Here is a 16,376-nt window from a genome sequence, read left to right on the forward strand (position 1 = left end):
GAGTGGGTGGCTCAATCCTTTGCCAGCTCAAAACATAGCCACTACTGCCTTGAAGAAATGCCCAATAGCTTTTTGAATAGTAAGGGACTTTTATGGTACAATTTCAAATGCACACAATGTGTCACAGTGTGTCAGTGATCAACTCCACATGCCTGAGCTCACGGTTTACTTTGATTCTGCAATATGCCAACCTACACAGGGCAGAGGGTTTAGTGCTCACCAGTTTCATGCAGCTGCCCAAGAGGCATGTCTTGACAAACAGACGGTGACTAAATTGTAAAGCTTCAGCATCTACAGGGTGTGCTACTGTTCAGCAATACTAGAAAGGTCTGATATGGGACTTTTCAACAAAGTAGTATATGTAAAGGATGGTTCAGTTGTTTAATTCCAGTATTCTTTTGCAATGTGCAACTGATGACTGAAATAAGAAAAATTATCTAAGAACTGAGGGGTATTTAATAAGCTGGCCTTCAAAACTTAAGTATTTGTAGGCAATGAAAGATGCATTTAATGATGCACTTTTTATTAAGTAAACTAGGGTTGGACAGCCTTCCTAATGCTGTTGGATTCCATCAGCCCCAGTCAGCATGGCGAACTGTCAGAAATGGTGAGAGACAGTCCTGCACCCCACCCTGATACCAGGTAACAGAGCTACAGTTCTGAACTTAATGCACGTTGACCTAAACTTGATGGTTATGTAACACTGAAAGTAACTCATACAATGCTTTACTTTTAGATGAAGATAATCAGAACATTATGTACCTAAAATGCTTGAAATAATAACCATGATTTATCAAAAGCTGAACGACAACTGACATTTGTCGTTATAAAGACAAACTGCCGGAACTTGCTCAGATTCATCAAAATGTTGCTCTAAATTCTCCCATGATTAGCCAGTAGCTCAAGTTCAGAAGCCAGATCGGGATCCAGCCTGCATGCCTATAAACACAAAGATGAATTAAAGTGACCATATTGCAAATGAACTTTATACCTTCATCGTATTATATTACAAAGCTACAAGGGGACACACTTTTTAAAAAAAGTATTTCGAATGAAAATCCAAATAATGTCGCCTCAAAGAACTAACAGAGTTAAAGCAACTTACCTTAGAATAATAATTTTTAGCTGCTGCTAAATCTTGTTGTGTTCCTAGGCCAAACTGGAGACATCTAGCCAGGTAGAAGGAAGCCATAGCAAGCCCTCTCTTTATATAAAAAGGAATGCAGTCTGTTGCCTTTGCTAACTTTTCAACGTCATCATTTTCTGCAGTCCTGTTTGGATTCACAATACAAGGTAAAAGGTTAGTTATTCTCAGAACACTTGGGGGCCGCCATTACGACTTTGCCAACTGTTCGTCCTCCACATCTGATCAAACCTCTCACTTTACACCCACCCCTTTGCTATCCCTCCGCAGCAGTCACAGCTAGCACAAAGCACCTCTCTACTCCCACCTTCTGCTAAGCCCTTTTAAAGCAATGGGGAGGTGCTTTAAAGAGCAGTTTTCTGGAATGCTAACACAGCTGGAGGGAGGTACTTCAGGGTGCCTTGCTAAACAGCTCTCTGATGCGCCTCCCCCCCCCCCCCGCCATTAAATAAATTTGTCAGGGCTGCCTGCCACTGCACTGCTTGTTTGCTCACCTGCCTGCCTGTCATTTGCCCTGTTTACTTGTTTTTATTTTTATTTATTAAATACCTACCAGCAGCCACGCAAACCTCAGCATGACAGCGTCCTTACATGTTGATGTTTAAGGGAAGAAGCAGGAATAACTTGTATAATTGGTGCATTTTTGTGCTAAAATCCTCATGCCCTGCTCCACTTTTTGCAAATGAACCAAGAGACAAGCAAAGGGTTGTTAAAGCCATATTCCTTGTGAAACAGCAACAGAGACAGGCTTGTGTCATAGTCCCCGCCCCCACACATCTTGTCTTCTCATTCTCATTTGCCTGAACATGAAAAGCATGTTGATAGGGCTTTTGTTGCTGTTTTCAGAAAAAATGGAGGGGATGTTAAATACTAAGAGCCTTTTGCTCTTGGTCAAAACAGCATTAGAACGAGAAGGGTCTGCAAAAGCTGGCATTGCTGCTGCTGTCAGAAGGAGGTGGGAGATTAGAAGTTTGTTGTGATCTCATAGCAAAGCAAGCTAATCATTATAAGTTGGGAGAATTAAGGGCCAGACTAGATATTATATTATATTATATTATATTATATTATATTATATTATATTATATTATATTATATTATATTATATTATATTATATTATATTATATTATATTTATTTATACCCCGCCTTTTCCCCTGATAGGACTAAAGGCAACTTACAGACATGATGGTGTTCAAATTGTCTGGCTATGTGTTAAACAAATAACTGACATGGGAAGGTGGTGATCCAGACTGAGAGCATGCTGGGGGTTGGGAGGAAATAGGGCTTTCCCCCTACTATGGTACCAGTCCTAATTGGGGCTTTCCTCCCTGCTCTCCCTTCCCAGAACACCAGCATGTCTCTCTTCTCAGGGTCCCTCCCTTCTCATTGTACTCAAACATCTCCGTCTTCCATTCTTCAGCTGTCTCCTGTGTGAGAGAAAAAGGACGCAGAGCCCACAAATGGACATGGCAGTGAAGGTAAAACCAGGTGGAGCAGGGCTGAGGAAAAGAATAGAGAAGTGGCTGCAGAAATGGGGTTGTGGTGGTGAAAACCAAACTTAGTAGTTGCATGGGTGGGAAGGGGGAACCACTTGGAGTAAATGTGGAGGAATGGCGAGCAGAGCAAGTAGGGACACAGCCCCTACTGGGTTAAACCAAAAATGAAATCAACTTGTACAAGGCCAGGCAATGTGAATAATGTAATGTTGAGCTTGGCCCAAAGATTTCACAGTAGTATAGTGACTTGTTGTAATGATCTCAGGCAGGCAAGCAAGCTAGCTCCGATAAGAATTAACGAGTCTCTGGCAGTTTTACGGTATGTTTATTTACAATTAACACCCAGAGAGCAGCTCTGAGCCTGCCGCTCTTAACTACAAGTTGGTCACTCTGAGTCTTCGCCCTGAGTCTATACTTCCCTTTCAGCTCTTCTGGTTTGGGGAGAAGGTGGGTGGACTCCCCCCCCTCAAAAGAAGAGTCCTCTAAATGCTGCCTCCCTCCTGGTTGCATAGCAATCCCCTCAATGTCATCTACTCTTCCCTTCTCTCTGTCTGCAAGCCTTCTGAATCTGCTGCTCTGAGTCTGGGAACTCTTGATGCAGGGGTGCCGAACTAACCCACTCCTGTTCTGTCTGTGACTGCATTCCCTCGTCTTCAGAGACTCTTCCCAGAAATGTCAGATACAGGCTGCAAACCCATGTACACTTTCCTGGATGTAAGCCCCACTGAACATAGTGAGCCTTGCTTCTGAGTGAGCATGCTTAGACAGGCACCATTAGGCAAAAGGTTAGATGTATCATTCTTGTCACAAACCAGGTAGGAACAAGTGGAATGGTAGCTATTTCCCAAAGTTCTAGGACATCATTTAACAAAGCCATTAAGGCAAAAATGAGAGTGCTGAATCATTTCTCCATTCTCAAATGACATCCAAGTGCTTTAAAACTGAAGCTGGATGTATTGCTGAAAAAACCCTTGAGCTAGAAGAAGATTACTTTAGCACTTGAACATGCAATCTGGAAAGTAAAATAATTCTTTATTGAATAGTGACATGAAGAAAATTGTCTTACCACCATGCCTCACCAGATATGAACTAGATAATTATGCCTTTCTTGGGTAAACACATGTGTTCCTCCCACTTAAAATCTAGTATCCTGAATTTAGTGGATATTAAGGGCAAAACATAAAACTGATTGTTCTCCCCCCCCCCCCCCGGTCTTTCCCTTTTGCTGGAGAAAGCAAGGAGAGCCAAGCAGAGAGGAAATTTAGTTGCAACAAGCAGAATTGTTTTTTTTAAGATCAGCAACACAAAATTTAAAAGGTACGATATTTCTATGTATCTGTTCTTTAGGAACTGATCTAATAATGCCTTTGTTTTCATCGTTAGCTTCCACTTGAATTATTAATGAATTAAAACAAAAAAAATTCCTTCCAGTAGCACCTTAAAGACCAACTAAGTTAGTTCTTGGTATGAGCTTTCGTGTGCATGCACACTTCTTCAGATACAGTGAATATACACTTCAGATACACTGAAGTGTGTATCTGAAGAAGTGTGCATGCACACGAAAGCTCATACCAAGAACTAACTTAGTTGGTCTTTAAGGTGCTACTGGAAGGAATTTTTTTTGTTTTGACTATGGCAGACCAACACGGCTACCTATCTGTAACTATTAATGAATTAATTTACCTTTTGGCAAAGTCAGCTGCTTTTGTAAAAAATTTCCTTTTGTAGTAATATTCCACCAAGTGACCTTTAGCATAGACATTCCCACGATCTGAGGCTGCAGTCAGGCACTCCAGAGCAGCTTTTAAATTTGGACGTACACCGTGCCCATAAAAATACATAAGACCAAGGATGCCCTGTGATTCCAGGCTCCCATTCCCACAAGCTTCTGAATGCCAAAAGAAGGCCTGTAGGAGAAAGAATGGGGTTTTGAAACATATGTAGTGGCAACATGGTTGATTGGGTACCGTACAAAATACCCTTACGAGCAGCCTCACTGGCTAGGCAGAGATGTAGACTTGTATTCACCATAATATAACGGCCATTAAATTACATGTCATTGGCACTTTAGCCAACTGATTTGAGGGCTCTCTTATTATATAGCCAGAAAAGGTAAAGGTAAAGATAAAGGACCCTTGACAGTTAAGTCCAGTCACAAACGACTGGGGTTGTGGCGCTTATCGTGCTTTACTGGCCGAGGGAGCCGACGTTTGTCCGCAGACAGTTTTTCCAGGTCATGTGGCCAGCATGACTAAGCTGCTTCTGGCGAAACCAGAGCAGCGCATGGTAACGGCGTTTACCTTCCCACTGGAGTGGTACCTATTTATCTACTACTATTTATCTACCTATTTATCTTTAACGTGCTTTCGAACTGCTAGGTTGGCAGGAACTGCTAGGTTGACAGGATTACATAGATTAGGGGGTACCAATGTGGTTCCCACAGGGGCTTTTGCTGACGCCTACGGGGTCCCCTGCCCTGGCTGAAATCAGGCTTGAAAGAAACATTCTGTTGCAGCCCATAGAACAGGTTGTGGTGTGGCCTTGGTTGCGGAGTTTATATGTGGTGCCCGTAACAGTTTCTCCTGCTTGTTCATGGTCCCAAAAATGTTGGCGATTCCCAATTTAGGCATATGCATAAATGGCAGTGAAAATGGTAGTGAACACGCCAGCACTTCTGACGTAGGGTATGGGCGGCTACCAACTGCAGTATAGACTCTTGGGGCTTGTCCACCACATTTCTGCTTGCCCTGTGCTTGATAGGCATTGGTACGAGAGGTTCTTTGTCTGCCCCGCTGCTTTCCCTAGGAAAACTTGCTGTTGAATCGGAACAAATGTTGATCCGCAGAAAACCCAATTGACGTTTTGTTCTGATTCAGCAGTAAACAGCACGTTTTCCTGGGGGAAAGCAGTGGGACAAGTGGAAGTGTTTTTGAGCACTTAATCTTAGAACACAATCTTTTAAAAAGAGCAAGCCAATGTTTCTATTTACAGCCTGCCAGATGTTTTGCTTAGTTATAAATGCAGAACTTCTCTGATATTTAATGCCTTCTTATTTTTTGAAATGTTGAGCTCATGGCATTAAGAAAAGACTGGTTGTTAAATTACCCCAGGATGTTAAAGCCTTCCTTCAAATGACTAATGCTGTTATCATGAGATCCAAGTCTGATGTGCCAACCCACGCAGCTCATTAGTGTTTCATTACGCAAACCTGGCCACAAATGTCAAAGGGTCGAAAGTGAATTTTGCTTTTGCCAACGTACCACTTCATTCTTTTTCTTTGTAGTGCTGCTATCATCTTCATTTTATTTCTACACTGCCCTTCATCTGGTAGTACATTAAACTATTCTCATAATTGCTGTGGCTCAATTTCTTGGGGGGGAATTATTTGAGTTTATATTGGTGCAAGTTGGATCCTTCTTTCTCCTGGGTATTTGAAAGCTAAGGCAAGAATGTTTGGCTTACATGGGGGAAGTGTGTTTTGCTTGAAAACTCAGGGAAGCAAATGGCTTGGGGGGGGGGGGACGACCAGACATTTCACTTCTTGCAGTGGCAACAATCATAAGTGATATGGGTATCCGGAACCCTAAATTCAGATAAGGTGAAAGGCTACTGTGTCTCGTAGTTTATTCTGAAAGTTAGTAGAAGCTAGCTCTTCTAAAATGGTTTAATATACCAAGCATGCTTGAGAGGAGACCTTATTCACATAGAGAAAAGATAATAGGTATTTTTTTTCTCAAGCAAGGAGGATTTGCCTGTATAACCAGGCTTCTACATGCACTGCCAACGTGCAGCTGGATACTGTTCTCATCAGTGTCATAATGGCTGGATCATCTTTTGATGCAAATGGGGATGTAGCTTCACAAAGAGCCACTAACTCATGGGTAGGCAACCTAAGGCCCGGGGGCCAAATCCAGCCCAATCATCTTCTAAATCCGGCCTGCGGACAGTCTGGGAATCAGCATGTTTTTACATGAGTAGAATGTGTCCTTTTATTTAAAATGCATCTCTGGGTTATTTGTGGGGCCTGTCTGGTGTTTTTGCATGAGTAGAATGTGTGCTTTTATTTAAAATGCATCTCTGGGTTATTTGTGGAGCATAGGAATTCGTTCATCCCCCCCCCCCCTAATACACACACACACACACACACACACACACACACACACACACGGTCTGAGGGACAGTGGACTGGTCCCCTGCTGAAAAAGTTTGCTGGCCCCTGCAATAGCTCTTACACATGCCTAGTTGCCTACAGCTACAAGCAGATTAGGGACAGTGCTGCTGTAAAACTTTCTCCCCCCTGGCAATAAGTGCTGCATGTTAAAAGGCACCAGGTACTTAAGAAACACCTTAAAATGCTTGGCAGCGTTTCATTGCAAACCAGCTGTGGATGCACAAGTATTTTGTACTACTCACTTGATTCTTGCCACATCTAAATCACAGCCGCCTCATTTAACTGGACAGCACACCTGAATCAAGCTTTGTGATGTAAGCCAAAGCAGGACACGTACCTTTTTCAGATCCTTTCGATGCTTTGCTGAATACAGCATCCCAAGGGCTGTTTGAGCCTTTACACTTGCTTTTGGGTTCCCGTGGTCTGCAGCAATAAACCATAAACTGGAAGACATAGGAAAACATGAGTGGCATGGTTGGCCTGTTCCTCTTAAAACAGGCATAGGTAACCCGTGACTCACTGACTGAATTTATATGGGGGTGGGCAGAAGAATAAAGGGAAAGGGAGAAGCAATGGACAGAGCTAGACTGGTAAAGAAAAAGCGATTTATGTGCGTTGTATGTGTGATATAGGACGTGGATGGCGCTGTGGGTTAAACCACAGCCTAGGGCTTGCTGATCAGAAGGTCGGCGGTTCAAATCCCCGTGACGGGGTGAGCTCCTGTTGCTTAGTCCCTGCTCCTGTCAACCTAGCAGTTCGAAAGCACATCAAAGTGCAGTAGATAAATAGTTACCACTCTGGCAGGAAGGTAAACACCATTTCCGTGCACTGCTCTGGTTCGCCAGAAGCGGCTTAGTCACGCTGGCTCCCTCAGCCAATAAAGCGAGATGAGCACCGCAACCCCAGAGTCGTCCGCGATTGGACCTAATGGTCAGGGGTCCCTTTACCTTTATGTGCCATATAACATTGTGAAACCAGATGGCGACGTGGAGTCCTGTTTTTCTCTACCTGTTTTCCCTGTTTAAATTTACAATGCTTTAAACTGAAATGCTTCTTTGATGTGTCTAGATCCCGCCCAAGACTGATGAAGCAATGGAAGGTGGAGAGTTAAAAAGCCCTCTGTAAGTTATCTGCTCAGACCTCTGGCAAAATTAATCTGTTGCTCCATCTCCTGGCAGCCAAACCCATTATGTGGAGGTGATGGAGAAGGGAATGAAATGTTTTTTAAAAGGTGATAGCATGCATGGACAAAGAGGCTCTGTCCCTGCCCACCAATGACACCTGACAGATTACTCCTAAGTGAATGCTGGCTTTGACAAGTGAAAAACAACAACAAAGCTTCCCCACTCCTGCTTTAGGGCTGTTCTATATTGCAGTGTCCAGATGCAATTACAATTAAGTGGGTACCTGGAAAAAGTGGCAGACCGAGCTCCTCGTCTCCGTGCTGAGAAAATGATTCCTGCTGTGCACATTTCCTACCAGTAATATAGCTATGTGGTGTGACGAGGCAAAGACTGATGTGTGCGTGCGTGAAAGAGGCATTAACACATGTGACCTTTCTCAAAAGTGCATCCACGTAGCACAGGTGTCTCGTGAAAGTTACCGTTCAGCATCTTTCTCTGAAATCTCAATTCCACATCCTTCATAGCAAGCTCTTCCAAGGTTGTAGGCAGCAGCAAACTTCAAATGCCTTGCTTTAGGGGAACTGGAGTTGATAATCTTCTCCATATATTCAATTCCCTTTTGCTGTAGGTGACAAAAATAGCAAAAATACACAGCATAACAAAACTCTACCAAACACAGCACATGATATGCATATTGGCAAGCTTAACAAAAACATTAACATTCCACTAAATGTAGCAGTTACCAAGGGGGTAACTGTTTGTCACCAGGGGGAAAAGTTTGTGGGAAGAAAAGTTTGTGTATCAGGAAACCTAGCCAGATGGGCAGAGTAGAAACAATAAATTATTATTATTATTATTATTATTATTATTATTATTATTATTATTTAGCATAGGACTATTAGGATCAAGGCAAAGTTTTGGGAAATGATGCTTCTGCCATTCTAAGGAGGCAGAAATGTATTCCAGTTGGGGGAGGCTTCTCTGGCAAGCTTGAGCCACAATCATTGTGTGGCTCGCAGCAACCAGTCAGATTGGCTGGAAACAGGGTTATCTGCATGGATGGAAGCTTGGGTTACACGTATTTCATTGGATCCACAAGTAAAGTATGTGATACACATGTATGTTTGCCTGAGTGATCGTATCTATCTCCAAAGATAGCCATCAACATGCTAGGACCTGACCGGAGATTGGTTTTACTGCCTGTTTGATTTCAGATAGTTTTATGGCTTATTTTTTTCTAACATATACATGATGGAATACTGTGCTCTACTGGTTTGTTGGGCACTGCTCTGGGAGACCCTTGCAGCATAGAAATAGTGATTTCTTTTTAGGTGGTGAATGCCTGTGTTAAGGCAGGGGTACTCCTGAGACTCTCTTCTGTGGCATCAAATCAGAGTAGTGGTTTGCTGATAATCCATTGTCGTCGTCCTTTCCCGCAAGCAGTTGCGTGAAATCCCTCTTGGTCTTACTTTCACCTTCTACAGGAACCCAGAAACACATCTGGAAAATCCTGCCCCTCTATAGCTGCCAACAGACTTCGAGAACAGCCCAGTTCCCCAGGATGTGCTAGAGCATGCTCTGTAGTGATTTATTTTTTTTACAAGTACCAATTTGAGTAAAACAGAAAGGGTTTGGTAAAGTGTAGCCAGATGCATAGTGCGCCTGATTTCTCACAATTTTATCTGCTTCTTTCATTTGGTTTCATGTGCAGCATTTCCTTTGGAAATTACAATGACCCCCACCCCACCCCGCAATGTAACTAATATATTGCCCTCTAGTGACATTAGGAAATATTTCATATTATTAAGATTGATGGGCAATTGTAGAAACTTAATACAGTAATTGGCTTTTAAAACTTAACTGGGCAACATATAAATTTCTTCGTTTTTATTTATTTTTTTTATAAAAAACCCTTGTACAGTGGTACCTTGGGTTACATACGCTTCAGGTTACAGACTCTGCTAACCCAGAAATATTACCTCGGGTTAAGAACTTTGCTTCAGGATGAGAACAGAAATCGTGCTCCGGCGGCGCGGCAGCAGCGGGAGGCCCCATTAGCTAAAGTGGTGCTTCAGGTTAAGAACAGTTTCAGGTTAAGAACTGACCTTCGGAACGAATTAAGTACTTAACCCGAGGTACCACTGTATCGGGATGCGGGTGGCGCTGTGGGTAAAACCTCAGCGCCTAGGACTTGCCGATTGCATGGTCAGCGGTTCGAATCCCCACGGCAGGGTGCGCTCCCATCATTCGGTCCCAGCGCCTGCCAACCTAGCAGTTCGAAAGCACCCCCGGGTGCAAGTAGATAAATAGGGACCGCTTACCAGCGGGGAGGTAAACGGCGTTCCGTGTGCTGCGCTGGCTCACCAGATGCAGCTTGTCACGCTGGCCACGTGACCCGGAAGTGTCTGCGGACAGCGCTGGCTCCCGGCCTATAGAGTGAGATGAGTGCACAACCCTAGAGTCTGGCAAGACTGGCCCGTACGGGCAGGGGTACCTTTACCTTTACCACTGTATCAGAATTCACATATGCATACATTCTAGCTCTAGCATGAATGCAGCACTCAAGGATAGGACTACAGTGGTACCTTGGTTCTCGAACGCCTTGGTACTCATACGTTTTGGCTCCCGAACGCCTGAAACCCGGAAGTACCGGTAAGTGTTCCATTTTGCGAACCTTTTTTGGAAGCCGAATGTCCGACACAGCTTCCACCTGACTGCAGGAAGCTCCTACAGCCAATGAGAAGCCGCACCTTGATTTTTGAACGGACTCCCGGAACGGATTAAATTCGAGAACAAGGTACCACTGTAGTAGCATTGCATACCATCCAGCATCTATGTAGGCCACCTGATACATGTTCTCCAGGCTGCTCACAAAAAGAAGACAATGCGATATTTTAAAAGGTCAAAAACAATTAGTTGCTGGATAAAATTATTTTTACCAGTAGAGTGGGGGAAAAGATAAAACCAAGACAGCAGCACAAATGTACAGCAAATTACAGATCCGACTTTGAGAGCCTGATTTTTAAAAAAGGCTTGTACAGATAATTTTTTTTTTTTACTTAGCACCCAAAAGATCATAACAAAAGCACCAGGAAAGTCTCCCTGTGACAATATTGGGCTCTGCCTACCATATTTAGGGCACATTCCTATGATTCTCAGTAGGGCCTCTCAGAGGCCATAGAATATTTCAGACCACCTTTTCCATGGATAGACCTCCTCTTCGTTCCCAGGCCTTTGGCGAAACAATCTATGGCCTTTTAAATTGTGTGGGGCTGGGTTACTGCTTTTGTTTGTTACTATGGTATGCATAGTTTTTTATATTGTAAGTTGTTCTCTGATTCTCAGATGAAGGGTGGTATAGAAATTTAATAAATAAAAAGCACAGCGCTCTCAGAATTGGGTGTTGGGGGGGGGGGATAAGATCCCCCCAATAAACTATGATTGCACAACCTGACTTTATCAGTGACTGAATTTGCCACCTGAAAACGCTAACAGTCTAGAAGCATCCTCTGCTTTCTGGCTCCACCGATTTGCTCTGCCCAATGATGTTATGCTTCAGACATTTGCTTATTAATCTGCATCTTTGAAATTCATGCTATTAAGTAAGAAAAGTTGTTACCTAACGAATAACCAAAGGGAGGGACCAATCTGGTTGTAACTTACAGGATCTGGTGTGGTCCCCAGTCCATCATAGTACATTACGCCTAGTTGATACATGGACTGAAAATCTGTGTTTTGTTCAAACTGCTGCAGTGCCTCTTCATACCATCCCTGTGCAAGAAACGACGAGAGATCAAATACTCAGGATTAAATCTAGCTACTGAAGCCTTTGGGATACAATTGTGCCATTTTAACGTAAAATATTGTAAATAAAATATAAAATCCAACCCGGAAACTGTCACTAGACATCCTGGAATACGGAAATTATGCAAACTATTTAATAAAACACGCGGAATGCCTGGATCCAAGCCATGAGAGATGCGTGTCACTTTCAGCAGAGAACCTTGGAATAAGAACTAGCTGTTTTTGTTCTCCTGCTAAACAGGCCAGGTTCTCTGCTTGCTCCCCTAAAGAGAAATGCAAGCACTACAGAAGAGAGGTTCTTGGGAAGAAACCACTGGAAAGAACAAGTCACATGAACCCAAAACTTTGTGTGTGCTTTTGTGATGGGCTGTGTACATAGAGCAGTTTCCTTTACTGAGGTCACTGGACAAGCCTGAGTTGATATCGGGGTTCCCACTGAGCCACAAAGGATCACTGGACAAATGGTTGGAGTACTAAATGGATTTCAATTTCTTCATTTGTAACTAGCCATTGGACATCACAAAGCATGAATGTTAGCAAACTACAGATTGCATAAAAATGACTTAAGTTTACATAAATAAAACTGACCCATACCCAAATAAAACTATATACAACAACATAAAATTCTGAATCTCTCTGGCAAATCACTGGATTGCTGGGCCCCATTTTAGCACATATGGAAATAAGTAAAATAAAAATAAAGGTGTAAAGCCTGAATAGAATAATATAAGTCCTGAGCAATATAAAAGCATGAAAGAACTTGAAATTCTGCATCTTCCTGGCAGGACAAGAAGATTCCCCTTAAATTTCCCCTTAAAATTTCTCCCCTTACAGCAGATAGAAAATGAGCCAGTTTGAGCATATTACACCAATCTGACTTGGTAAATGGTTGTGAATTTTCCTAACATATTGGCATCTGAATTCTTAATCCCACATTTCGACACTGATACTTGTTCAACACAATTTCAAACTTCTTCATGTATGTATATGGTGTGTGCGCAAAGTCCCACCTCTTCAAAATACATCTGCCCTCTGAGAAAAGAGGCCAAAGGATCTCCATTTTTAATCCGCTTTTCCAGTAACAATTCAGCCCTTGAAAGCAGATACTCGTGACTGTAAATCTCTGTTTAAAAAGCAAAAAACAAAAATAGTATTTGATCCTGAAACTTTAAAACAATCTTCATTGCATTATCATCACCTATGAGATGCCGTAGTTCTTGTCTTGCTACACTACAAGCTGCATTAAACAGTCTTCGGGCTTCTTTTGATATTGTCTGCATGCATCCTGCGAAATACAACTTGGGGCTTGCAGCCAAAGTAAGTGGCCCCAATCCAAAGATCACTGTACACAACAGTTTCTGCCTATGAGTACCAGCTATACAGATGGCACAGTCAATTTTTACAGTGCCTGATTAAACTGGGGAGAAGGAGAGCCAAAATTCAGCCCCCTTACCTTCAACAGCCATATCCACAGGAATATCAAAGCTGACCACGCCATCTGCCAGCATTCACTGTGTGTGTATTCTTTTTATTTAAAAAAATCTACAACACTCCTTGGCACCTGAGGGGCCCAATCCTGAAAGCAGGCCTATGCACACAATGCACAGATTGCCCTCTTTGTGTCAATGTGCCTGAATGATTTCAAAATGTTCCTGGAAAATAAATCTGACCTTGAAGCAAAATTAAGATCAAGGAACAAAGCTCCTGTTAACCTGAGGTTCTTTTCTTCCCTGTGTTTAGGAAAGTGGTAGCAGATCCCACGAGCCAGAGGAAGACAACCTTTTCAGAGCTAAGGGCTGCAATACTGGTGGCGATAGGTGGGACCAAAGCAAGAAGTGGGTGGGTGTGGGACACTCCCTCTCATCCATGCTCCCCGCCCCTCTCTCTCACACACACACAAACATTTCCATTCACACAAATGCACAAGCACCATCTCTTCCCTTCATTCATCCTCACCTTGGGTGTGGGCTAGAGGCTGCAACAAAAAAGGATGTGTGTGGCTATATACATTGCTTATACACCACAACGGATGAAGTAAAGAAGCAGCAACATCACCTCTCTACTAAAAAATATGTTTCCATTCAGCTCAGAAGCTGCAGTGCGCAGAGTGTTACTTCACAGCAGAGATGGGAATCTGTGTTCTCCAGATGTTGTGAGACTCCAACTCTCATCAGCCCCAGCCAACTACTGTGAACAGATTTTTTTTTTTTTTAATGATACCATCCATGGGATATGGAATGAAAAATCGAACAGCCTAGGCACCAGGGTCTTCATTATACACCTTTAGGTGCTAGGTGAAAACGTTCCTCTTCAACCAGGACTTTGGTTGCTGAACATCCTAGGTCCTTTTAAATGTGTTTGTGGGAGGTTGGGGTGTGTGTTACTGGTTTGTTTTGTTCTTGTTCTTATTATGTATTCAGTGTTTTTGTAGTGTACTTGTATGCTGTATATCACCCTGAGATCTACAGATCAGGGCAGTATACAAATTTAATGAATAATAATTACCTGGGTCAGGTTTGAACTCTCCTGATTCAGAAATCTGGACCTTTGAGATGGTTTGGAGAATGGTCTCGCTTCTACTTTCTTGAGGCAAAGGCTCACTGGTCAGCTCCATTTCTTTCTTTCAAACTCTTTCTTTCTGGAATAAATGAACAAATTAGAAGTAAATGCCCAGGCTTGGGAGATTGTGAGGACCACAGAATAATTACTACTTGAGCCTCATTCAGCCATCAAAAATAAGAGATTCAGAAGCTACAATCTAATCCTTTAAGGTTCTCTTCTTAAGAGGAACATCTCATGCTGATTTTTAATACTACCCACATTTACCTTTATGGGAACGCAGTGTGCCAGAAGCTTTCAAAGGCCTCTTGTTATGAAGGGCACCTTCTACACTTTGCCTGATCTTGGCCAGGCTCCAAACAGTTGAGAGGCTTGATTTGAAACAGGAGGCAAAAAAAAGAGAGATGCCTGATGCCTACACATACCACTAATCCAACATTTGAAAACAAGCAGATATGCTGTTGGCTACATACATACACATTTCCAGGCAATTGAAAACTTTTACTAACAAGGGCTCAAAATAGGATAAGAGAAAGCAAACTTGGGTGTGTGTGTGTCATATTGTATACTTTTCTTAAAAAGTTTGCTCTGCCCTGCCTTGGGCTCTGCAGAACAGCACAAACATTCTCTCTTTTTTATATTTTTATTGCTTTTCCATTTTTAACATTATTAGAACATCATATCCCCCTTTATAAATTTTTAGCTCGACGGAGCCATCAACTTCCCTTCATTCTGTCATCTGGTTTTTATAAAACACATCCTAAATCCAGAACAGCACAAACATTCTCAGTGTGACAGGGCCCGGTGCAAAATCTTATGAGGTTCCATAGTCTTGCTTTCCTCCATTGTATTATGGTAGCAACAAATCCCTTGGCAAGTCTTCCCTGCAACATAATGACATTTTTTTGGTATGTTTTTAACCTGCGCTTTTCCCAAGAAGCTCAAGGCAGCACACTCCTTGCACTCAACTCTCATTGGGGGCTCCTAGAAGCTGTCAGCACGCAACAGTGGCCACACAATGGCTACGACTGGGTCTCAAACCCTTGTTGAGTTAGGGACTTCCCCTGCATGTGAAGACAGGCTCTGACAGATTGAGAGGACAAGACCAATACTGGGCCCAACGGTCAACAAGGTGGTTTCTGCACATGCTGTAGAGAGGGAAGTGATGGGCAGATGGGACTTGTCAACCTGGGAATCTAGAAGAACGAAAACTCTAATCCTGAACCTCCACTGCCCTGTGGGATATCCTTGGGAGAAGAAAAGGCTCAGGAGTAAACCCTACACAATTCCAGTGTGGAGTCCCTAAGACTGCTGGATAGCATCTTGTACACCTCCTTCTGGCAACTCCTGCAGCCAACCTGGTGCCACAAACGCATTTAACAGCCTTTGTTTGGACCACATCAGCAAGGCCGAGAGTGGGGCGGGGGTCTTATCATCTTGACATCCCAGGTAAAGGTAAAGGACCTCTGAATGGTTAAGTCCAGTCAGAGGCGACCATGGGGTTGCAGTGCTCATATTGCTTTCAGGCAGAGGGAGCCAGAGTTTGTCTGCAGAGTTTGTCTGGGTCATGTGGCCAGCACGACTAAACCGCTTCCGGCGCAACAGATCACTGCGGCGGAAAACAGAGCGCACGGAAACACCATTTACCTTCCCACCGCAGATACCTATGTATCTAGCGTGCTTTTGAACTGCTAGGTTGGCAGGAGCTGGGACAGAGCAATGGGAGCTCACCGCGTCGTGGGGATTTGAACCGCTGACCTTCTGATTGGCAAGCCCAAGAGGCTCAGTGGTTTAGACTACAGTGCCACCCGCATCCCAGGACCTTCATACACACTGCCCAGACTTGCACCGGGGGGGGGGGGGGCATCATTTCAGTCCTAATGCAGCCGTTTGACTTAACCTCCGGAGGTGCACTCCATTGTCTCTTGAGACAAAGGCCAAAGTGGCCAACAAAGGCCACTTTAGTGCCTAAAACTTACTCCAATATCAATCTGTGCCAACACTCTGTTGCCAGGATCCTAGCAAAGAGTCCTGCTACAGTCAAAAGGACTTTCCTGACCCTATTACTGTGCAAATAAA

General features: G+C 43.3%; 1 protein-coding gene across 1 annotated transcript; it reads right to left on the reverse strand.

Annotated features, from left to right (window-relative positions):
• Window positions 1-710: 710 nt before the first annotated feature.
• On the reverse strand, window positions 711-14,372 carry LRP2BP (LRP2 binding protein). Its single transcript, XM_028744819.2, has 8 exons — window positions 14,244-14,372; window positions 12,749-12,861; window positions 11,598-11,705; window positions 8,414-8,556; window positions 7,148-7,253; window positions 4,323-4,546; window positions 1,106-1,271; window positions 711-939 (listed from the first exon to the last, which is right to left on the reverse strand). The coding sequence occupies exons 1-8, from the start codon at window positions 14,350-14,352 to the stop codon at window positions 874-876; spliced, it is 1,035 nt and encodes a 344-aa protein (XP_028600652.2). The 5' UTR covers window positions 14,353-14,372; the 3' UTR covers window positions 711-873.
• Window positions 14,373-16,376: the final 2,004 nt, after the last annotated feature.

The sequence above is a fragment of the Podarcis muralis genome, chromosome 9 (genome assembly GCF_964188315.1).
Source record: "Podarcis muralis chromosome 9, rPodMur119.hap1.1, whole genome shotgun sequence".
Taxonomy (NCBI): Eukaryota; Metazoa; Chordata; class Lepidosauria; order Squamata; family Lacertidae; genus Podarcis; species Podarcis muralis.